Raw genomic sequence first — 23,404 nt, forward strand, 5'->3', positions numbered from 1 at the left:
TTTTAAGAAAAATCCTCATGAAAATTCACCAGCATTTTTGTGTCAGTTTCTCCTACTAAACAGTTTAGTATGCAGTTTTGCCTGACACCCATTCCTTTTCAATTTCCCATAATATATAGTGCACCTTTGGATGTTGTTTTCACCAATTCATTGATTTAGATGCACAATTTACCCCCACTATAAGCCTTTGTGTAGACATTAATTGGCCAGAGAATTGCATTGCAAAATTCATAGAAATCTGCATTTCCTTCCTGGGATGGATCCCTCGCTGCCGGTAGTATTTCCCACCCACCCTTCTCACGAGGGGGGCTGCCTTGAGCTGCTGTAATGGGTGGAAGTAGAGCACACCCTTGAACACCACCACATGTGGCAAGGCACAGATATACTGATGTCCTTGATTGCATCTTGGACAGTAAAGAGGAGGAGAGAGCTGTGCCAACCATGTTCTCAACCACAGTCTAAATCAAACATAACAAACTGTTTCATTGAAGTGCGAGCCAGTAAGACAGTGACCCTGGGGTGCTTTCTCCAAATCAGGATGACTCCAGCACAATCCAATTGCTTGCATTAATTATGGCAAAATGAGACACCGGGGTTATCACACTTTTCATTAACTCCAGTGTTGTGAAACTCAAGCTGCAGTTCTTGACAAAGGGGAATATTTCATATGGTGCTCATCTCTCTCTCTCTCTCTCTCTCTCTCTCTCTCTCTCTCTCTCTCTCTCTCTCAACATATATATATTTCTGTGGTGGAGGAGGCAGTCTACACCTCTCTTCACACATCAGAAGGAACCTCTAAGCCTGTTCACGAGACTGTGTGTCATTTGGCTTGTTGTCTCTTGATCACTATGCATCAAGGGAGATGTGTTGTAGTGCCTTCCAGCAGCTGGGCACACCACAAGCCCTGATCTGCTGGGTGTGGCAGGGGGAGGAACTGGATGAAGCAGAGGTGTCCCTCCACCCCTCCCCTTTGCCTAGTCACACCAGTAGAGAAGCTCCTTTTGTAAGGAATTCTGCAATGAACTTCCACAAGCAGCTAATTCTTTGACAGTAGCCAACAGAAACCCCCCAAAATGGGACATTTCAGGAGTGAGGAGGTGGGCAGAGCAGGCCTGGTGCAGAATCCACTGGATTCTGAGCTGGTCTGGCTTTCATCACGTGATGGCAATGAGTTCTCTGTGCTGCACAGTAATAACATAATAACCTCCTGGATCAGGGCAGTTGCCCACCTAGTCCAGCATTCTGTTCTTACAGTGGCCACCCAAATTCCTGTGGGGACACACACAAACACACACACACACCTCATGTGACTCCTGTTGTATAAGTCACTCCAGGATCATTTTGGGTACAAACGCTCTAAGAAAAAACCGTAAGAAGTAAAAACAAATAACACGAAAGATAAGGCACATAGAATTCTAAGGGAAGACCAAAAGAGATCCAGTAAGATGGTTGACATCTCTGAAAGTTTCACACATCCCTGCCTAAAGGAGCAGAAACATCTTCCTTTAAAATACTGTTTACCGGAAAGAAGAATATCTGCAGGAGATGCATAGCATGGGGGCACAGGGCATGCCTGCCCACTTGGGTGACGCTGGGTTGACCTGCTTCCGCAGAGCGGTCCACACTCTGGATATGATTCCAGCCTCCCATGATTGATGGTGCTGTGTCTGTCATGCCGCCTCCTTCTGAAAGTCTCCATTTGTATCCCTGTAGATTCTTATCTCACTAATATAGCAAGCCGGGCTTATCTCTTCCTGAGGCTCCTTCTGCACCAAAAAGAAATCACCTCCGTTATTTATGTATTTCTGTCTCCAGCTCGTCGAATCTATTTTCTTACACTTCCAATTATCTTTTATAGAGATCAACTGGAGGATAGGGCAGGCCCGTAATGACCCCAGGATTATTGGATCATTACAAGGAAGGGTCTCTGGCAAAGTGAGCCTGGCGTTCTCCTCTTCATATTTCTCCTCTCCTTATTATTCCCCCTCCCCTCCATCTTTACAGTCTCATATGCAGGCTCCCTTTCCCTGTCACCTCGTATTCTCCGTATTTATCATCTCTCTGCTGCTGCATATATCAAGGAGGTATAGACATATCAGCTTCTTTCTGTCCCTTTTTGGTTTTGTGCACATTCAAGAATAAGTCTGTTCTGTCTCATTTATTACAAACTATGGGAAAAAAAACAAAAAAACCATAAATTCCTCATCTTAATTGTGGACCTCTTTGGATGCAGCTTTCCCAAAAATATATATATGCAGGTTTGCACACATTTCCCCATAAAATATGCAAGGCTATGCAATATAGCCATACCTTGGAAGTCGAACGGAATCCCACAGCCTGTCAGAAGCACCGTCGGACGTTTGGGTTCCATAAAAACTTTTGCAAACCAGAACACTCACTTCCGGGCTTGCAGCGTTCGGGAGCCAAAACGTTGGGCTCACAAGGCATCCGGGAGCCAAGCTATGACTGTACTGCAAAGGGCATGGTAGTTTTGAAAGCTCTGATAATCAGCTGGTCCTCATTTGGCCCAGCTGTATCTTTGCTTGCCCACACCTGATGTGATATATTGCTACCAGACCAAGCTCAGGGGGTTGGTAGTGTAAGTCCCTATACAACTCAGGACCAGCGGACTTGAGAGGATGCTTTGGCCCTTGCACATCCAGTAGATTGTTGTGGTCTGTGGGAGAGTTTCTCCTGCATGATCCAAAAATCTCAGAAGCCCATTCTGAAGTAACTCAGATCGGGGCTTTTTTAAGTGTGACTGCTCCTGTTCTGTGGAACAGCATCACTGTGAAGATATGGCAGACGCCCATTTCCTGCGCTTTCTGGAAACATTTTTGTTCCAAAAGACTTTCCAGCTGGATCAATGGGTCTTTACCATGAGTGTCTACTTCATTGGTGTTTTAGTTTTGCTTTAAATGTGTTTGTTTTTTGTTTGTTTATTTTTTTACATTTTTAATTATTGTATGTGTAATTTGCCTTGAAGCAATGGCATCTGCCCTGCATGCAGAAGTGTCTCCAGTGAGGGCTGGGAGAGATTCTTGCCTAAATTCTGGAGAACCACTGCCAGGCAGTGTCAACAGTACTGAGGCAGATGGACCAATGGTCTGAATGTGGGATGTAATCAATTGGAGCAGTCAAATACAACATTCCTTGTTTCCCTAGAGTGGACACAGGCAGGGGGATGTTACTCCAGCCAATATAACTTCCTGTTCCACTGGTCTGAAGTGTCGTCCCCCTGCTTGTGAGCAGGCAGATGGGTGTGACCCTGGCTGATTCCACAAAAGAGCCGAGTCATGCAGCCATCTTTCTCTTGATCCCTTTTTTTCTCTCTTGATGCCATTTTGTTTCTTGATGCCATTTTCTTCTCTTGATGCTATTCTCTTAATGTATGTTGCTGTCTGCTGGCTCTCAGTCGGCAGCACATGGGCTCAATCCCCATATGGGATGAACTTACAATTTGTTCTGTAACTACTAGCTAAAGCCTGCCTTCAGGGATCATACTGTGAACTGAATGTGAGTAAACTTCTTGTTACTTTTAAGGAAAGACTTGTGTCTTTGTTCTTTTAAGAGGGATCAAAGGGGACACCAGAAATAATCCAGTCTGGGCAAACCCCAGAGATTCAAATGAATCTGCAAACTAGAGATTCAAATGAATCTGCAAACTAGCTTCCTGGTGTATTGAGGGGAATCTGCTCTGCTACATGACTCACTAGCGTGAGTGAAGGAAGGATAATATTTAATCAATATATCCTCTCCTACTATCCTTAACATTCCCACACTGACAAGGCAGCTTCATATGCTCCTATGATACCTCACATAACACAGATGGGAGAAGGAGGAGGTATTCACTTTGTGCCAGAAAGATCAAAATGTGGGCACCAGGCATACCTCTCTGGAAAGGGCATTCCATAGCCTGTGTGTACCACTGAAAATACATGCTCTCTGGCCACCTCACTGTTTATTTTCCCAGGCTTTGAAGTTTTAAATTCCTTATTTTATTTTATTTGCATATATGATTATTATGGTGATGGTGCCACAGGGTGGGCTACAACATTTCAGAATAAAAAATGTAAATTTCACATAGATTGAATTGCAAACAAACAACTAAAATATCCGTATGTGCTCGGTTCATTAATTTTTCATAAATGACAGCCAAACTGAAGTATCAGCTCTCTTACACAACTCAGATAGAAGGATTGTTAGGTTGGGATTAAAACATATTTATGGCAATGGGCAGGGGTGGGGTGGGGGTGGTAGTGGTAGTGTGTTTAGCAGCAGCCTTGCAGCCTTGTGTTATTGACAAAGCTTTGTGGGATTGTGAATCAATGGGTGGGAGGGGGAGTTGTGCCACAAGATACAGGTATGTAGCCAAGACCAGGAACACCTGTGTTATGTCTGGAATAGCAGGTGGCATTTCAGTTTCACTGTGGGAGTCTTTTCTGGAGAAGAATGGGAAAGGCTTTCATGCTTGCGCCTGTGTTTTATTTTCCTTCCTGTTTGAGACCTGGAAACCAGCTGTTAACCAAAGCTGCTCCAGCGTGAGAACCTGTGGGGGTTTTACGTGATACTGTGTTTGCAACTGAAGGGAAGGCATGATCTGAAAGCTTGGGCTTCCATTGTCTGCCTTCTGAGGCTCCCTCTGACATAAGGCTTGCCCGTTGTGGCAGGACACCTGCCCCTTAAATCGATTCTGTTTTCCTTTTTAGAATTTAGTAACTATAAATATAAAAATACCTTGAAAACAATCCCTCAGCCATTTTCATAGGCAGAGTTGAAATCATTACAAAATAAAATAAAAAATTCCTTCCAGTAGCACCTTAGAGAACAACTAAGTATGTTCTTGGTATGAGCTTTCGTGTGCATGCACACTTCTTCAGATACACTGAAACAGAAGTCACCAGACCCTTAAATATAGTGAGGGTCTGTTTCAGTGTATCTGAAGAAGTATGCATGCACATGAAAGCTCATACCAAGAACATGCTTAGTTGCTCTCTAAGGTGCTACTGGAAGGAATTTTTTATTTTATTTTGTTTTGACTATGGCAGACCAACACGGCTACCTACTTGTAATTGAAATCATTAGTTTGTCTACGAGGGGGATTCTGATTCTGGACTTCTCTCAGCCACAGACTCTCACTGTTCACTGAACATTGTTACCTCTTTGGTTTCTGACGCCTCCTCCCCATCTTCTCCCTCCGCTGACCACAAATCATTGTCCCACCGACAATCCCCTGGCTCTGAGCTTTCATCCTTTGGGGGTTCCCCAGATGGTGCCTTCTACCATTCCTTTGCATGGATCCAGTCCATGACATTATGGTAGTGTGAAACATGTATCCATCAGTTTATTCCAATGAAATATCTGTGCTTCCAGTGATTGTCATTCAAACCAAGGAAAGTTGTTTCAAGTGTCACACATCATGTCATCTATAGTCACATCTTTAGTAACACCCTGAGATACTCTTGAGTTTTAACAATTCAATCAGCAGATCAATCAACCAGAAATGTACATGATTAAGTAGTAGATCAATTTTAATCAGTGAGGGCAATTTTAATTGGTTGCATAGAGAATTATGGTCATGCCTATTTATATTTTTAAGGCTCCCGAGTTTGGTGTTTTGTTGTAGCAGAGGATATATATATATATATGAAAACTGACATTTCCTTCCAACAACGAGCATTTGTTTATTAAGTTGTAAGGTATATCTCATGCTTCCTTTGATGTTTAAAGAAAGGCACCTACTAAGTTATTGGAAATAATGCAGATCTGTGCAAATTTAATTGAGTAACCAATTACAAGGGCAGATGGTTAATCAACAAAAATGATTTAATCAGTTGACAGCCCTAGGAGTTGCATTGGGGGACGACGACGACAACAACAAAAAGTATTCTCAGCATTGCTTGTCAAAGCAACTAGAAAGCTCCAGGTGTTCAATGGAGAGGCCCACCTGCAGATCTGGCCACCTGTGCTGTTGAGAGGACTGCTTCAAAGTGCACAATTTAAACTGCAGCAGCAAAGGTGGCCTGGAAGGCTGCCAGAACTTTTATCCTCTGTGCTTCTTCTCTTCTCTTCCAGGTCAGGGATTTATGAGCGATGATGAGTACTTAGAGATCACGGGGATCACCAGGGACCAATCTGGGGAGTATGAATGCAGCGCTGTTAATGATGTCGCCGCACCTGACATCCGGAGAGTCAAAGTCACCGTAAACTGTAAGTATCCCACATGCCTATGAATAACAATGACTTGCACGTACATCAGGGGTTGGAAACCACAGGCCTTGGGGTGGCACATGTGGCCTGCCAAGCCTCTCTGTTTGGCCACCAGGACTCTGCCTAGGTCATGCCCCTTCACCAAGCCAGGCAAGTCATGCCTTGAGTGCTTCTGCCTGTCTGGAATTTGTCCTTGAACCATGATCATGCTGGACTGGATGGAGAGGGGTCTATATGTAGATTTTCAGAAGCCTATGGGTGGCAAGCTTGCCATACTAAGAACAAACGAAGAGCCTGCTGGATTAGGCCAATGGCCCATCTAGTCCAGCATCCTGCTCTCACAGGGGACAACCAGATGCCCCAGTGGAAACTCCACAAGCAAGACCCAAGCCCAAGAGCACTCTCCTCTCTTGCAGTTTCCAGCAGCTGGTATTCAGAAGCATTACTGCCTCCAACAGTAGAGACATAGCAGAGCCATCATGGCTGATAGCCACTGGTAGCCCTCTCCTCCTCCATGAATTTGTCTAATCCCCAAGTTGGTGGCAGTCACTGCCTCCTGTGGGAGAGAGTACCAAGGGCAATATGCAAATCCATTTCCACACCTATTTTTGCGCCTGGTCCTATATATCATTGGCATGTGGCCCCTGGAAGGTTCTCCACAGAGTAATTTTGCCCTCCATCTGAAAAGGATTCCCTGCCTCTGAGTGCTTTTCAAAAACTATTCCATACATTGTCTCCCTGATCTTAACAACAATCCTGAGAGGCCTGCCATTGCTTTCATCCTCATATTGCAGAATGGGATTCTAATCGAACTCACTTCCGCACCAGCTCAGCTCATGACCCCACCTCCACATTCAGCTGAATGTGCAGATTCCACCAGCTCATCTTTATGATACGGTGGGACAGAATTGCACCCCAAGGATCCTAAACATGAGTAGGTTGTATACTTGCATATTCCGATTTAATAGCTAGAAATATATGCACGCAAAAGTAAAACAGCCAATTTCCACCAGAACCTCTTAAAGTCTATTTATAGCTGGATATAATTGTAATAGCCCCCCCCCCCTTCTCTCTCTCTATTGCTTTCTTCTTTCTTTCCTGAGGAGCAATTCAAGCGGGTGGGGTGGAGGAGAAAGAGAAAATCTTGGTGGTTAACCTTGCACACAGTGCATTAAGAAATCCTCGCCTTTCAGAAGCAGAGCGCAGGAGTTTATATATATCAACTAAATTGATATAAGAAAATCATATATATACATTTCATTATGTTTCAAGCCTTTTGGCCCTCTGGACAATTTGCTCTTTTAAGAGCTTGGCTAGCAATGCAGAGCCCGGCTACTTTGAGTTCTTAAAACAGACACATCCCCGAAGCCTCTTGACATTTCGGAGGTGATTCCAGCTCCGCTGAGTCTCTGAACAGTTTAAAAGAAATCCGTAAAGGAGAATTCAGTCATATTAATTGCACAGAAAGGACTCTGCGAGTTGTTGGCTTAGGGATGAATGTGGAAATGTAGGACCGTGTTCACCCTCACAATGACAGCTGGGCAGAACGTTCTGTTTAAACCAGGCCTGCAAAGCTGAAGTCCTGTAGAGCAATTGCAACAGAGCCTGTGCTGCAACAAGCCAAAGGAGACTCATCCAGCATCCTGTTCTCAAAGTGGCATGCCAAATGCTTGAGGTAAACCTGCAAGCAGAATTTGAGCATAAACATACCCTTCCTCTCCTGTGATTTCCAGTCGCTGGTATTTAGAAGCATTGCTCCCTCCAAATTTGAAGTCAAATCATAGCCATCATGTCTAGTAGCCATTGGCATCCATCTCCTCCATGAATTTTGTCCAATCTTCTTTTAACACCATCTGTCTTGGTGACCACCACTGCCTCCTGCACCAGTGAGTTCCGTAGTTTAACCATGCTGTGCTGTGTGAAGAAGTCCTTTCTTTTATCTGCCCTGAATCTTCCAACATTCTGCTTCACTGGAGGTCCACAAGTTCTAGTGTTATGAGAGCAGAAAAGCTTTTCTCTATCCACTTTCTCCATGCCGTGCATGATTTTACACATTCCTATCATGCAGCACCCTTTCTCTATAGGTGCCCACTCCTCAGTTGCTTGCAATCTTTCCCCACATCTTGATGTTCCCACAAAGGCACACTCAAGCCCACAAGAACATAAAAAGCTGCCCGCTGGATCAGGCCAATGGCCCACTGACTGCAGCATCCTGTTCTCAACAAGAGCCACCTGGATGCCTGTGGGAAACCTGCAAGGAGGAAATTAATAATAATAATAATAATAATCATTATTATTATTATTATTATTATTATTATTAATACCCCAGCCACTCTGGGCAACTTACAGCACATTTAGAAAATTGTAAAACATTAAACATTAAAAATTTCCCAATACAAGGTTGCCTTCAGATGTCTGCTAAAAGTCAGATAGTTGTTTATTTCCTTGACATCTGCTGGGAGGGCATTCCAGCAGACTCCACTACCAAGAAGGCCCTCTGCCTGGTTCCCTGCAACCTCGCTTCTTGCAGTGTGGGAACCCCCAGAAGACCCTTAGAGCTGGACCTCAAAAGTTGAACAATGGAGGTGGAGACGCTTCTTCAGGTATATGAGTACAAGAGCGCTCTCCTCCTGCAGTTTCCACAAAGTAGTATTTAGGAGCATTGCCCATCAAAAGCCTAATGAGGAATAGGGATAACCTATAGCTTTATCTGTATTGCTCTTTGTTGTAAGAAAAACTGCTCCCTTTCCCTTACGGGGTACCCAAGGGCCCGTATAGAGTCTTTATGTAGGTTCTCTGTCAGTAGGAGAAAATAACAGAGGCCAACCAGCGAATAATGAGAAGTAAAGCAGCTAGTAAGCCTGATCTTTATTAAACTGTTGCAACATGGTGCTCATCCCACCCCCACCCCCACGCAGGAGGGAGGAGGAACCCCAAACAATGGCGTGCAAGCCTTTATATATGCCTTTGAAATTCCCACCCTGTAGTTCAAGACCACCACCCCAATACATCATACATACATCACAGAAGGGGCGGTCTACAGCAGAATCCTGTCTGGCAGGAAACCTGTTAATGGGTTTACCTGGACAGCCTGGCCATTCTTCAGTGATGATAAATACTTAATTCTTACAGGCTCACCCTATTCATACACAAATGTGCCCTTAAGGCAGGATTTGTGAGCACAGAGACAATGGGGAGGCTTTTCCCATTTTCATCCAAACTGCAGAGGAATATTTGAGGTCACTGAAAGCGTCAAAATGGCTTTAGGACTGTTTTCCTGTACTGTTTCAGATATGTGGTTTATATATTTATGTATTTGTTTGCCTGGTACATTTATGAACATATGATTTATATATATATCAGACCTTAGAACTCCTATAACACTCTTCATCTCCTTAGATTCAGAAATGTATGGCTGAATTGGCACTGGTGTTTGGCTGCTCCAGACTGGGGAAGGCAAACAAGCAGCCACACTGCACAGCCCACTCCATCACTGGAGTTGCTGCGGGAGTGAAAGCCTCATGTGCTGACCCCACGAAAGACAGCAAGGCGTAGTAGAAATTAGGCAGAGGACAGAAGTGATGCTTAAAAAAAAATAAAAATCTCAGACCTGCTTTCCCTCCGCAGATCCTCCGTCCATCTCCAATGCCAGGAACACAGGCGTCTCAGTTGGCCAGAGGGGGACCCTGCGCTGCGAAGCCTCAGCTGTCCCTGTAGCGGAATTTCAGTGGTTTAAAGAAGAAACCAGGTACCCAAGCAAGCTGTTCAAAGGATCCGTAGCAAGGAGTGGCTCCCCCAGGCCAAGATTGCTCCATCAGTCAGATCAGCAGCATTTACTTTGAGACAAGAGTCAGCCCTTGTGGAATGCCCAGGCTCAATCCTAGTGGGTGTGAAGTTGCAAGAGTGCCTTCGAGCATGTGCAGAGGGTCTTTGACACTGAGTAGTCGCATACAAGGCCACCCCCCAATATATCTCTGCATGAAGGGCTTCTAAATTAAAGGGCACTGGTTTCAGGCAGGCTTTGAGCTCTGCCTGCCTTGCTTCTGAAATTAAATGTTGCACATCTAGGGGGACTCATGATCAGAAAGCAATCCCTCCTTGTGTCCCATACCTCTCCTCAATCTTCCTTACCTCAGTCCTTCAGTCTGTATATTTAGTATTAAAATAAAACAACAGGCTAAAGGATTGCAATGTTTTAGGGATTGAGATTGCATTGGTTTAATTTGGTTACCTTGTTTCTTGCGGCCCATCAGAAGGCTGCATACAATATGGGGCACGATAGAAACTAAAAGCAAAATAAATGCTACTACATAATTTTAGCAACTCTTTTCCGTGCAGTTTCAGCTTGACTGCATTGCCACTTGCCTGTTGCAGGTTTTCACCCTGCTTTCTATACTTTGCCCAGTAGACAGTTGGGGAGGGTATGTGTGAATGAGTAGCCCTCCAGGCATTGTTGGACTACAACTTCCATAATGGCTAGGGCTGTAGTTCAACATTTGGAGGGGCGCAGGTTCTCCAGCCCTGAAGCATATTCCACTTTGGCTGGCTTTTCAAGGACTCAGGAGCAAAGTGCTTCTTAAATTCATTGCCCACCGCCAAAAACAAGCACCATACATCTACTTCCCTCCTGGGCAAAGTCTAGTAGATGTTGCCTTGCATCACAATGTCAGATCATTCTGGTTTGGATCCAGTGCTAGCAGAACCCTTGAAGTTAGGTCCATCAGTTTCATTGTGCCTACTCTGAGTAGGACTTTGTTGGATACAGCCCCCTCCCCGTAATTTCCCCAAGCCCCACTTCTTCTAATTTCTGGTGCCATTAGCAAGGAAAGGGGAATCTAGGAAATGTAGAATGCTGTGTTGCCTTGATGTAAACTCTAACATGCTACAAAATGCAACCATGCAGTCTTGTGTAGTGGTTAGAGTCTCCAATTCGGATTTGAGAGACCCGGCCTCTAAAGCCAAACACAGCCATGATGATGCTCAATGGGCCAGACAGCATTGCACCCCCTGGTCTACCTCCTAGGGTTATTGTGAGGATAAGAAGTGAACACCAGGTGTGACATTCTGAGGAATGGTAAAGATATAACAACTAACAATGATGCTTATTATTGGTGCTTTACAAATAATGGCTTGTATCAAATGGTTGTCATACTCAGAGTAGACCCACTAGAGTTAATGGTATGACCCATATCTTTAAAATAATAAAGTTTATCATATAAAGTCTGCTATGGCCCTTAGAAAGTGCCGTTTCCCATGCCTTTTGAGAACCTTTTGATCTGAGATGGTGGAGCAAAAACAGAGCCTGAGAGCCTGTGGTGACTACAGTTCCCAGCAGTCCTAGCCAGCATGACCAATAGTGTGGGATGATGGGCATTGTAGTTCAGTACAATCTGGAGGGTCACAGGCACCCCATCATTGGGATAAAACCAATCTCTGCATTATACCCCATCCCTTCATAATCCTGGGAAGGAAATAAATCCCACTTCTAGTTTACATTGATGAAGTAAGGGTGTTATCTTCTTCCAGATTAGCCAATGGGCTGGATGGCGTGAGAATTGAGAACAAAGGCCGGATGTCCACACTAACCTTCTTCAATGTATCAGAGAAGGATTATGGCAACTACACCTGTGTGGCCATCAACAAGCTGGGAAACACCAATGCCAGTATAATCCTGTATGGTAGGTACCCATGCCATTGGGATACGTGGAGCTTCTGTGCTGATGGGATAACAGTGGAGCCTTGCTAGGATGGATTTCAAAGACAGGAACACATCTCCGGTGACCCTTGACCATGAAACCCCTTTGCAGTGGCATCATTGCATAGCAGGGTTTGTCCTAGGCTGAAATCTCTAGGATAGGCCAGATTTAAGAATATTCCCTAGCAGAGTTTGTTGGGGAACAAACAGCACAGTCCTAAGCTTATTGCTTCAGAAGTTAAGTTTCATTGAGTGCAACAAGACTTGCTCCCTGGATCGCAGCCTAAAGGTTTTCCTTTCCTAGGACTGAAACGTTTGTGGTTTCGTGTTTTCATCTTACGAGAAACTGGGAGTTTGGGTAAGGCATTACGGGTAACAGTAACAGGATGCTCCCAGCAACATCCCCTCACGCTTGAAGCTTTAAGTATGTTAAAGTAGCTGCGGGGAAAAGGGTTGATCTTCAAGGAACACATCAGACCAGCAGCAGCGCCTTCAGTTCTTGTATCCTCTCACCTATTAGGCTGCAGTTGAAGCAAGGATCTGGGGGCTCAACAGACACTCGGTTTAACCCCAGCAGGCTAGGCTTACTTCCCATTCCCTGTGGCTTTCCAAACCACAGAGCGAATGCACCAGCTGGAAACCTTGGGAAACCCAAGGCGTTTTCTGATGTTGGGTTGTCAAAACAGATGCACAGAGAATCTTGTAGATGCTGTCAGTGCTGAGATGGTTGCCATACACCCTCTGTGGCAGTGTTACACGTTGTCATGTCTGTCACATCATTATTATCATTGCTGTGATCTCTGTTTACATAAAACGGGCCGTCTTTCTAATAATCCATCTGTTCGTTCATTCATTCATTCATTCAACTGTCTGAAAATATGAACTACATTTTCTTTCCTTTTCTTTCCTTTTCCTGTTCTCTCTCCCCCCACCCCCCCTTCCTGTGTGTCCATTGTGTCTTCTGTTTTAGAGATAAGTGAATCTCCACCACTAGCAGGTTGGTACAAGCATGGCTCCTTCCTTCATTTGCTTGCAGCAAAACCAACGCCGCTTTGCAGTAAAGGAGAGAGGGCTTGCTTCTCAGATGGGTGTTACGGGTGGGGGAAGGTGCACTATTGGAAGGGAAGAACTAAGGCCTGTGGGGTTTGTGGGAGGCATTTAAACTTCAGGAACATCTCCCTGCTTCCTCTTATTCACAGAGCCCACCTATAACAGTGGCTGTCAGTCAGGATAAGTGAGTGCTGTAACAAAATGCTTCAGGTCATGTCCTTACCTCCCATAAAGACCACTGCAGCTAAAAATGGGGGAGAAATTTCAACCAATTCACCTTTAAAGTCAAGGCAATTTCCAAAATAATATGCCCGTGTGGAACGCAGCCATCATTGAAATGCACACTTCTAAGTTTGAAATATGACTCGTGAGTACTAGATTTAAGGGAGCAATCAAGTAAAACAGCTATTGCCTCCATGGACTGCCTTGTGGGCGTCGTAGAGGCAACTGGTTGCGTGTCGAGGTCCCCAAACACCCCTCAAGTAAAACACACTTCACACCATATATAAGTTTAAGGTTTTTGGCATTAATTTGGCCACAACTTTATTGAATACAAAATAAGTGAGTGGTTGCTTAGGCATTGGTTAAGACTATCTGTCCCGCTGGGGACAGAACTGACATCCACCCGCCTGTGGAGGAAACACTTTGGGGAGAGAATGTGCGCCTGTTCTCCCCAAATTCTCCCAGGGGCTCTTGCGTGGGCCCTGTCCCCCGACCGGGGGAAACGGACAAGCATTGTGAGCCCCTGGATTCCTTTAACGGAATTCCCCTTGCAGCAGCAGCCTTGAAGGGGCAACCACAGCCAACCTGCCCCTTCGCAGCATAGGAGGGGCAACCACAGCCAACTCTGCCCCTCCTAAACCAATTTATAACCAATGCCTAACCGCCAACCTTACAAGTTGTGACTAATTGCTACGCAGTAGGCGAAAACCAAATGGCACCAGCCAATCAGCCAAGTGGAAAAAATTCCTACCAGGCCCCTGCTACAACGCAGACGACCCCATGACAGGCATAGCAAGGTCAATGCAGAGGCCTAATAACAGGGCGGGAGGGCAGGCGATCCGATGCACGAAGCCAGGAGGGCTCCGACGCTGCGTGCAGGGTCATTTATAGGCTCTGGACTGTCCATCAACAAGTTGCCACATAGAAATCTCCCCAACGACAGCCAGAGCCCAATCGCAGTAGTGGCCATCCAAACAAACCCGCCCAGCAGCAGAGGGGTGACTTGCTAGCCCCCACCACAACACGTGCTCTCCATGAAGGAGAACACGCTTTGCCTATGGAGGAAGTATAGAGTTCTGGACTAGATGAACCTTTGCTCTCATCCCACAGTGTTTTGCTTGCTACCATTGGAAACTATGGAAATCGCTCCCACCTGATTCAGTGATGGCCCTCAACCAAGGCGGCTTTAAAAGAAGATTAGACAAATTCATGGAAGAGAGGGCTATTGATGGCTACTAGCCAGGATGGCTATGTTCTGCTTCCACAGTTGGAGGCAGCAATGCTTCTGAATAGCAGTTGCTGGAAACCACAGGAGGGGAGAGGGCTCTAGTGCTTGAATGCCACCTGCTTGGCCACTGAGAACAGGATGCTGGACTGGGTGGACCATTGGTCTGATCCAGCAGGCTGTTCTTATGTTACCTGTTGCAGAGAATTCTGGGAAGCCTCCTAGGGCACGATGCCTTACTGCTGCTCCATGGCAATGGCGAGCCCACTGTCAAGGAAGCTGAGCACTCCCCGGTGGCTTCAGAGTGCACAGAGAAGATCAACAACGGAGGACAAGCTGCCTGCCTGCTACTTCATCTGTTCCAAATGATGTTTATTTGTATAGCACTTAAATCTAAGTGCTGCACTGAGATTTTCTCTCTTTTTAAAAGCTAAATATTGACACTGCAAGAGAGGGAAGGAACTGGAAGGGCAAAGGGAGAACTAATGTATGCAAGAAATGTTTTCTACATGTAGTAGCAGCCCACTTTCATAAAAGCTGACGCTGGTGATTATGAGATAGGGACGAGGGAGATCTCTGATTCAGTTCACATTTAAAAGCAAATTTAGCCGCTTTCTGAAACAATAACAGAACCAAAATACAGCCGTCCTTTGAAATTTGCATTTAACCAGATTTTGCAGTGACGTTCCCCAACAATGTTTACAAAAATGCATCTAAAAGTGTGCATGGAAATGTATTGGTGAAAACAACATACAAAATGCATTATATTATGAGAAATTGCTTGCAAAACTATGCAAAGTCAACTAGTCAAAGCTGCATGTGAAAAAATGGGGTTATTTGGAGAAATCCACACTAAAATGCTAAATAATTTCCTTGAGCATCTTTGGAAAAATGAGAAACAGAGACACCCTAAATTGGCAGATCCACCCATCCCTACTACCCAAATTATAGGCTCTTTGTGTGTTTTTTCTTGATTTTCAGTTACAAATGAATTATATGTAAAAATGGGGGGAATAATAATATAAGCAATAACAACAACATGTTGGGGTACAGAGCCATCCCTCCAAAAAAGGAATATATAACAGAAGTAATCCCAGTTATGGTTCTTTGCATGTAGTCAGAGAAGAGGGAGTCTGTAGCAGTGCTTTCTCTTTGAGAAACTCCTGCTAAACTTCTGCTAAATCTCAGCCAACCTTCCGGGAAGACAATATTAAAACACAGAGCCAGACTAGAGAGATGGAGAGTATTGATAGAACTGACGTCTCTCTCTGTTTCTATACATAAGCCTAAGGTCACAGTGACATCTGTTTCTCAAGTGCCTGCATGAAATAAAGACCTTGAGTGTTTTGATGCATCACCCACCTGAGTCAGGATTATTCCTTTGCTGACTTCAGAACAGCTGCCAAATTTTATAAGCTATGGCAATGCTAAAGGGGTGGCTTTGTTTTTGTTTTTGTTTTTGGATGGGGGTATATTTTAACATATTAAAATATTATTTTTTTGTATTTTTCTACACACCCAAATCCTCAAAATGGAATCGGATGCACATGTTTCCAAGAAGTTCAGCTTTTAAGTATGGGTGGGGAGCCTGTGGCCTCCCAGATGTAGCTGGACTATAATTCCCATCATTCATTTCCACATCTATAGGAGCAAGTTACTATGACTCTTTTCCATGCAATCACATCTGTGTCTTCCTCCATATCATGTGTGGGGAACCTTTGGCCTTCCAAATGTTGCTGAACTACATTTCCCATCATCCCCGGCCATTGACCATGCTTGATAGGGCTGATGGAGGTGTAGTTCAGCCACATCTGGAGTGCAAAAGTTTTCCCCATGCTTGCATTATGCTATCTGACAATGGCCCAGGTTGCTAATAACCCTGAGATCTGAAAGTGCCCACGCAATGAAAACTGCTCCGTTATGGGAAGCTGGCATTATTCCATGTTTTCAGATAGAAAGAGGCCCTTTCCGTTTCACCTTAAATGAGGATTTCCCCACTGCCATCTCAAGTTTCGTTACGGAGGAGGGATTGAATCATAGGGCTGGCTTTCTTTTGGCTGACAGCAGCACTGATAGATTCCGTTACATTTTTCCCAACCTGCAAAATGTCAAGCCATTAGAAAAAAAATGCAGACATTTCACATTTTATTTCTGATGAGTATTCTCTACCCCAACCCCTTCTTCCCGAATCATTGGCATCTGGTTATTAGTCGTAGCACTCCTAGTTCTGACACAGTCAGTTCAGCATTTGCTAATGTCAGCAGAGACACAGAGCATTGCTGTTCTCCACTCCACCTTTCCCTTTCTTTGCAGCTTGGTGCTGCCTTTGGCTCCAGACTTGAATTAGCTTCCCCCTCCTCTATAGAAAGACTCACAAACACTTCCAATCTCAGCGTTGAATGAGCACAAACCATATTTGATTTCCAAGTACCAAGGAAAGAAAGACCAAAAAAATAAAAAGGAAAAAGGAAAGGAAACGAGAACGCTGCATTCCCCTTAACAACAAAACTCATTTGAATTGCTCTGCAAAGATTGTCTGGGTAGATGCTCTGAGTACAATACTGCATTCTGTTGTAATTAAGCAAAATAAAAGTTCTGTTTGCGATGAAACAATTTGGCTAAGCTGGTTTTTCATTGCAGAAAATGGGTTTGTAACTCTCCACTTACTCAGGAACACATGAGCTAATTAGATTCTCTCCTGCCATTCTTTTTAATTTTTTGCCGTTACAATAGTTGTTATCCCCTTGTCTTAAAATTAATGAGGTTAGAAAGCTCACTTCTTGTTCCTTTTTAAAGTTCAGGTTGCGGCTGAGCATCTAGAAATTTAACTTGGCGTATAATTATGCACCAAGGATTCTTTTCCTGCCTTTCTCTCCCCTGAATCTCTTTTCTTTAAAGAATCCTTTGATTTTTCCTGCAATTTTTGCTGATTGCATTTATTTAAGAGCGATGAAGGGGAATTGTTAGGTGCGTCATAAACAGGCTAGATCTCCAGCATTAAAAAAAAATATGGGTCAAATTTGTATCGGGCAGCTCAAAAATGATGGATTTCCTCTTCAGTTCTGCCTCTACAAATGGCTACCACAATTTGAGGGCTTCTTTTAATGAGTCCCCCACCCAACATAAATGTTTATCTGAAAGCAGATAAATATCGGTTTTACCACATTTAGCACCATTCAGTAAGAAAACCAGTTGGAAATATCTGGGAAATGTCACCTCTTAGTGATTCCTTCCCCCGCCTCCAAACCAATTATCTTGCTTCATTTCATAACATACGCAAAAATGCATCTATTAGTGAATCTGGCATAGCAGTATGCTTTGCCAAATGTGCATATCAGGTAAAAAACTACACAAAATTTGCATGAGAATGTTGATAATTTTTCATTAAGAAGAAGAAAAAGAAAAAAGCAAAGCAATGTAGAAATGTGGATAACTGAACTTGAAGGTAAAGGACCCCTGACAGTTAAGTCCAGTTGCAGACGACTCTGGGGTTGCGGCGCTCATCTCGCTTTACAGGCGGAGGGAGCCAGTGTTTGTCCACAGACAGTTTTTCTGGGTCTTGTGGGCAGCATGACTAAGCCACTTCTGGCACAACGGAACACTGAAACCAGAGTAGCGCACGGAAACACTGTTTACCTTCCCGACGGAGCGATACCTATTTATCTACTTGCACTTTGGGGCATGCTTTCGAACAGGTTGGCAGGAGCTGGGACCGAGCAACGGGAGCTCACCCTGTCAAGTGGATTCAAACCGCCGACCTGATTGGCAAGCCCAAGAGGCTCAGTGGTTTAGACCACAGTGCCACCTGCGTCCCTTAATTGAGCTTAAGGTTCAGGAAAAATAAGAAACTGAAATTGACAGAATCACCCATCGCTCTAATTAGACTTTGCACAACCCCTGTTTTGCTTTGGTTTCTTCTCTGCCCCACAGTTATCCACCCACCCCACTTTAATGCATCTGCAGACATCCTTGCTGTTCCTTGACTCTGTTTCTCTTTGAGGCTCACGCCTGAGTTTCCTGAGTTTGCATGAAGCTATATGGCCTGTGTGCTGCCTTTAAATGTTGCTTCTCATTGCTTTGAATCACATTGTTGTCTCGCATTGTTATGCCTCATCATTACATTACCATGAAAACTGATGTCTAAAGTTAGTAGAAGAATGTGAATGTATAGATATAGATGTGAACAGAAGAGGGCTGGGGGGGGGGACAGACTCTCAAAAACTTTGCCCTGTCTGTGGGTGGCACTGTGTGTGTAAGGGGGGCACCGAAAGAGAAAATTTCCCAGGGAGTGAGCCATGTTCCTCAGTTGGGGAAGAAAATTCTCTTTGCTCAGCTGGTACAACAATATCAGCACAAAATCCCACAAAAGTAGGCATTTAGCAATGCATTTTAAAACCTATTCTCTCTCCAAATATGCATTTCTAAATGCATTATCTCCCAAACTGCCTATTTTCAGATACATTTTGGTAATTATTTTGGAAGCAAGAACTGCATCAGAGCATTGGGAAAGCACAAAAGCTGGTGACCAAGAGCTCTTTGATCTGCCCATTAGTGTGAGAGGTGCAGATGGACGGCGGTATCTAACTCATATCATCAGCACAAAGATTTGCGTTTGAGCATCGAGATTCCCCCCATCTCTCCCCCCCACATGCAACCCCCCCCCCCAAATCTGCTCCAGAGAGTTGTGGGAACCCATACAGCAGATATATGGGGTACATGGGGGCAAGGAGAGGGAAATCTTTGTCCTGGCAGAACACATTACTTAGCAATACTGTGGATGCAACCCATAGACAGTTTATATTAGAGTGCAGAATTAGGTAATTCCCATGCAGGGTTTTTTTCGCAGGGAGGCATCTCCTAGAAGCACATGCTATGTATGTAGAAAGAGATACAGGCTACCGGTGTATTTCCTACTTGTTTGCTTTCCATGCATGAATGTCACAACTTTGGCTTGCCAACATTTGGGGGGCACACCATAAATTCAAAGCGCTATGATAACACTCTCAACTGGCATGGCTTCTCCCAAAGAATCCTGGGGGCTGTGGTTCGATAATGGTGCTGAGAGTTGTTAGGAGAACCTTCATTCCCCCCCCCCCCCGAGCTACAATTCCCAGAGTTCCCTGTGAGGAAGGATTGGTTGTTAAGCCTTGTCAGGGAATTGTACTTCTGCATAGGGAATGGGGAGGTCTGCTAACAACTCTCAGCACCCTTAACAAACTGCCCCTTCCAGAAATCTCATGGGGAAGCCATGATTATTCAAAGTGGCATGACCCTTTCAACATATGGTGTGAATGTGGAGCCTAGTCACCACATACGCCACATCATATTTTAATGGCTGCAATAAAATGTCTCTTTCAAACCTACGTTTACAGGGGGAGGGGACCTGTCGGGTAGGTACACTGAGAAGGTCTCTGCAGGTAGATGTGTGCCCGCGGGCACCAGGCTGGCAATCCCCATCATAGCCTGGGATGTTGCCTTTATAGAGCCAGAGAACCAAAAGCAAGAGTCAGCCGCTCATAACCTGTGTGTGCTGGAAATCCAGATTTTTTAAAACGGAGGGCAATAAAAATCAATGCATCATTACTGGAACTATCCCCCGGTATTAAAGAAAAAGAGGGGAAAGAGGAATGGCAGTCCCATTATCCAAGCCTGTATTGCTGCGGTCTCCTTTTGCAGTCTACCCGTGCACTGTGGTCATTATCAATTTTTAATTAGACGAGTGCCATTCAGCTAGTTAAACAACAACCGAAAGCAGTGCTTTACATGTACTGAGACTGGAGGGACAGGAACGGATGGGGGCTGGGGGGGGGTGAAGCACTCACTAGAGAACGAAACTACAAGAGTGTAAAACATTTAAGAGCAGTTACTTCATAAAGAGTTCCAGATGGGAGGAGCTCGGCACAGATGTGTTCTATTCCAGGACTCCGAGTCAATCAGTGTTGCAATAAAATTACAGATTAATGAATCAATCAGCACAAAGGGTTGGCAGCCTCTTTGGTTGCTAATTGTTGCAGTGGGGATTGGTGAGAAGCGGGAGGGGGGTAGCTTGGGGGCAATGCAGCTCTTAAGTTAGCAAGAGAGGGTTAGTTTTGCAAATCTCTCAACAGCCTTCCTGTACTCTTCAAGATTTTTTATTTTATTTCAGTTCACGTTGGTGCCAGCCAGCATGCTCGGTGGCGAGGGATGGTGGGAGTTGCAGTGCAGCAACAAATTGAGGGCCACAGGTTCCCTATCCCAGGGAAATATGCTTTGTGCCCCCTCCCCTCCCAGCACAGACACTACCATCTATTGCCTTCCCATTCAAAGTCAGGAAGAAGCAGGTTGGAGAGAGCAATAAAGCAAGAGACAGTTCTCTTCCCACATAGAGACTGGCACAGTCCTTAAAATGAGCTCTGCAGGTCTTGCTTTCCATACCATCACCTTGGGCTGTTAGGTGAGCAAGCACAAAAAGCAAGGCCTTTTTGGTGGTGGTGCTATAGGTCTGGAATGCCTTCCCTCTTAAAACCTCTCTGCCTCCCCCCTCCCCCTACCGCTTTAAACTTAAAACTTCTCTTTTGACAAGCCCTTGCTGCTGCCAGGTTCTTTGTATTTTATTTTAGATTGTTGCTGTTTCATTTGTTTATGGTAGGATTGCTTGCTCTTTTGCCGTACATACCTTTATTTCTATCTTATTCTGTGTGGCCACTGAGAAGTGTAATATATTAGCATATTTTGCGTTATATCCCACTTTTTTGTCTGCCGGGTTCATTAGCAACACTGAGCCATTGGCTGTGTTCACGTGGCAGTTTATTCCATTTCCCCCAGTGTTTTCCTAACTACTAATTTTCATGTTATATGTGAGCTTTCACACAACATAAAAGCCACTTCCATAAAGGTAGTGGAATACAGTGCATGTTTGGTGTTCGTTTCCATGTTATTTGATTCCAGGTGGGTGGAAATCCATTTGCAGCCCCCTTAATACACAACATAGTGAGTGCAAAGTGACAAAATGCAGAGCGGTATACCAGGATAAAGTACTTTACTGCTTTTTCCATGGAGCAATCGTGGGGCAATGGAAGAATGCATGTGCAGAACGGGTGGGGGAGTCGTGATGCCATCCAGTGGCATTTGTAGTTGGCTCACACCACACCCAGTGGTGTGAATGAAATTTAGCATAGCCACAGTTCCATAGCACAACAGGCACTGCAGTGTAAATGGAACCTTAGAAAAAGAGACAGAAGTGTCAGCATTATAATACGGACAACTCATGCAGTATTCCCCGTATCTGAATGCAACCTTGGGCTCATGGAATATCCTCTCTTCTAGTATGGCCCCAAGAAAGAGAATGAAAATATCTGCTTCCTGGCATTCCTCATTATGTCTGAATTGGGAACTCTGTTTGTTAGAACAAGCCAGGATCAGAAATCATGGTTTGATCCTGGTATGTTTCAACAAACCATAGTTTGTAGTGTTTAAACTTTATGCCCCTTTCACATGTAACCATAAACCATGGTTAGCTAAACCAGGAATCAAACAATTCCTCATCACAGGAATGCTGGAGGAGGAAAGATGAAGCAGCAGCAGCACAGAAGCATGCTCTCATACTGCTAAACTATGGGCTAATGTTACTTCTGAAGTAGGTCCTATGTGAGAATGAGTTGCCAATGAATCTCACGCAAGTTCCTATCACAGCAATACAGGCGAGGAATTTCAGTGTGTCAACGAAGGAGGAGGCACTGCTTTGATATTGGAGGGGGTGTCCCTGAAATCATTCTACCCAAGGCCCCCACCCCAAACCTGGAACCAGCACTGCCCATCCCAGCACTTTTGCAAAATTCTTGAATTCTCCGTCTCCTGAATACATAGGAACACCGGAAGCTGCCTTATACTAAGTCAAAACCATTGGTCCATGTTGCTCCGAACTGTCTACGCATAACCAGCAGTGTCTCTCCATGAGTTAAGGCAGGAGTGTCTCCCAACTCTATCTAGAGATGCTGGGGATTGAACCTGGGACCTTCTGCTTGCAGAGCAGATGTTCTACCACTGACCTATGACCCTCCACCCCCTTATCCTTGAAATAATAACCAGCTTCTCTATTTCTCTCTCTCTCTCTTATCTCATTTGATCCAGGCCCAGGAGCAGTCCATGATGGCAACAATGCAGCTTCCAGGGCGATGGCTTGCCTCTGGCTATCAGGCACCCTCTTTGCTCATTTCCTCCTCAAGTTTTGATAAGAAAAGCAAGGGTCCTTGCAGATGACGCCTGGCTTCTCCCACACCACAGACTTTTAACCATCCACACTGCTGGGGGGTGGGAGGGGGTTAAGAAACAGCAACAGCCGTCTACAGCTTGAACATACTGCCGGAAGGGCAAGGGGAGGGGGAGGACCAGCTGGGTTCCAGGTCAAGCACCCATTCGGGATCGGCCAAACATAGGCATTTCCCAAAAGCAGAATTAGTTTTCATTTTCCTTCCCTTCGACCCCGCCAACCTTCAAAAATACCCTATTTATACATTAAAAAGAAAAAGAAAACATGTCAACCTCTCTCATTTTACCGTCCTCAGTGGAGCCCACCCCAAAAATTGCCCCAGGAGAATGAGACCTCTTGGTCCTGAGAGACGATGCACAACAGGAAGTCGGGGGGGGGGGGAAGCAAGTCAAAAAGTGTCCTATTATCTCTGTGTCTCTTGAGCAAAAGGATTGTTCTTTCTACTTGTAACACTGTACATACCTGTTCATGTTTCTAAGTGTCCGATTACACTCTGGTTTCAACTCGCTTCCGTCTGGGTGGATGTTTTCATGGGGTTGCAACCCGGCCTCCAATGCCATCCTCTCGCCCCATTTCCTCCCACCCTAGCATATGGATTGTATATGGAAGCATGAGGGCTGGGAGGGACGATGGTCCGCTCACACATTCAAAGAGAGATTTCCCCCACTGTTGGGAGCACATGAAACGGAAGCCCAGGGTGTGCCCGGCTTCTTCTCCCCTCTTTTTAAACTCAGAGTGACTCCTCAATCTCGAT

The 23,404-nt window shown here is 44.8% G+C and overlaps 1 protein-coding gene across 2 annotated transcripts in view; it reads left to right on the forward strand.

The window, feature by feature from the left end:
• Nucleotides 1-23,158, forward strand: part of OPCML (opioid binding protein/cell adhesion molecule like) — a 423,977-nt gene extending 400,819 nt beyond the window's left edge. The window contains exons 4-8 of one of the 2 annotated variants that reach the window (XM_033171564.1): nucleotides 6,076-6,210; nucleotides 9,838-9,958; nucleotides 11,737-11,888; nucleotides 12,876-12,902; nucleotides 22,512-23,158. In XM_033171564.1, the coding sequence (XP_033027455.1) occupies nucleotides 6,076-6,210; nucleotides 9,838-9,958; nucleotides 11,737-11,888; nucleotides 12,876-12,902; nucleotides 22,512-22,612 (536 nt within the window). In that variant the 3' untranslated portion in view covers nucleotides 22,613-23,158. The remainder of the gene's footprint in view (nucleotides 1-6,075; nucleotides 6,211-9,837; nucleotides 9,959-11,736; nucleotides 11,889-12,875; nucleotides 12,903-22,511) is intronic. The other variant, XM_033171565.1, reaches the window with a different exon arrangement.
• Nucleotides 23,159-23,404: the final 246 nt, after the last annotated feature.

This window comes from Lacerta agilis, chromosome 15 (genome assembly GCF_009819535.1).
Source record: "Lacerta agilis isolate rLacAgi1 chromosome 15, rLacAgi1.pri, whole genome shotgun sequence".
NCBI lineage: Eukaryota > Metazoa > Chordata > Lepidosauria > Squamata > Lacertidae > Lacerta > Lacerta agilis.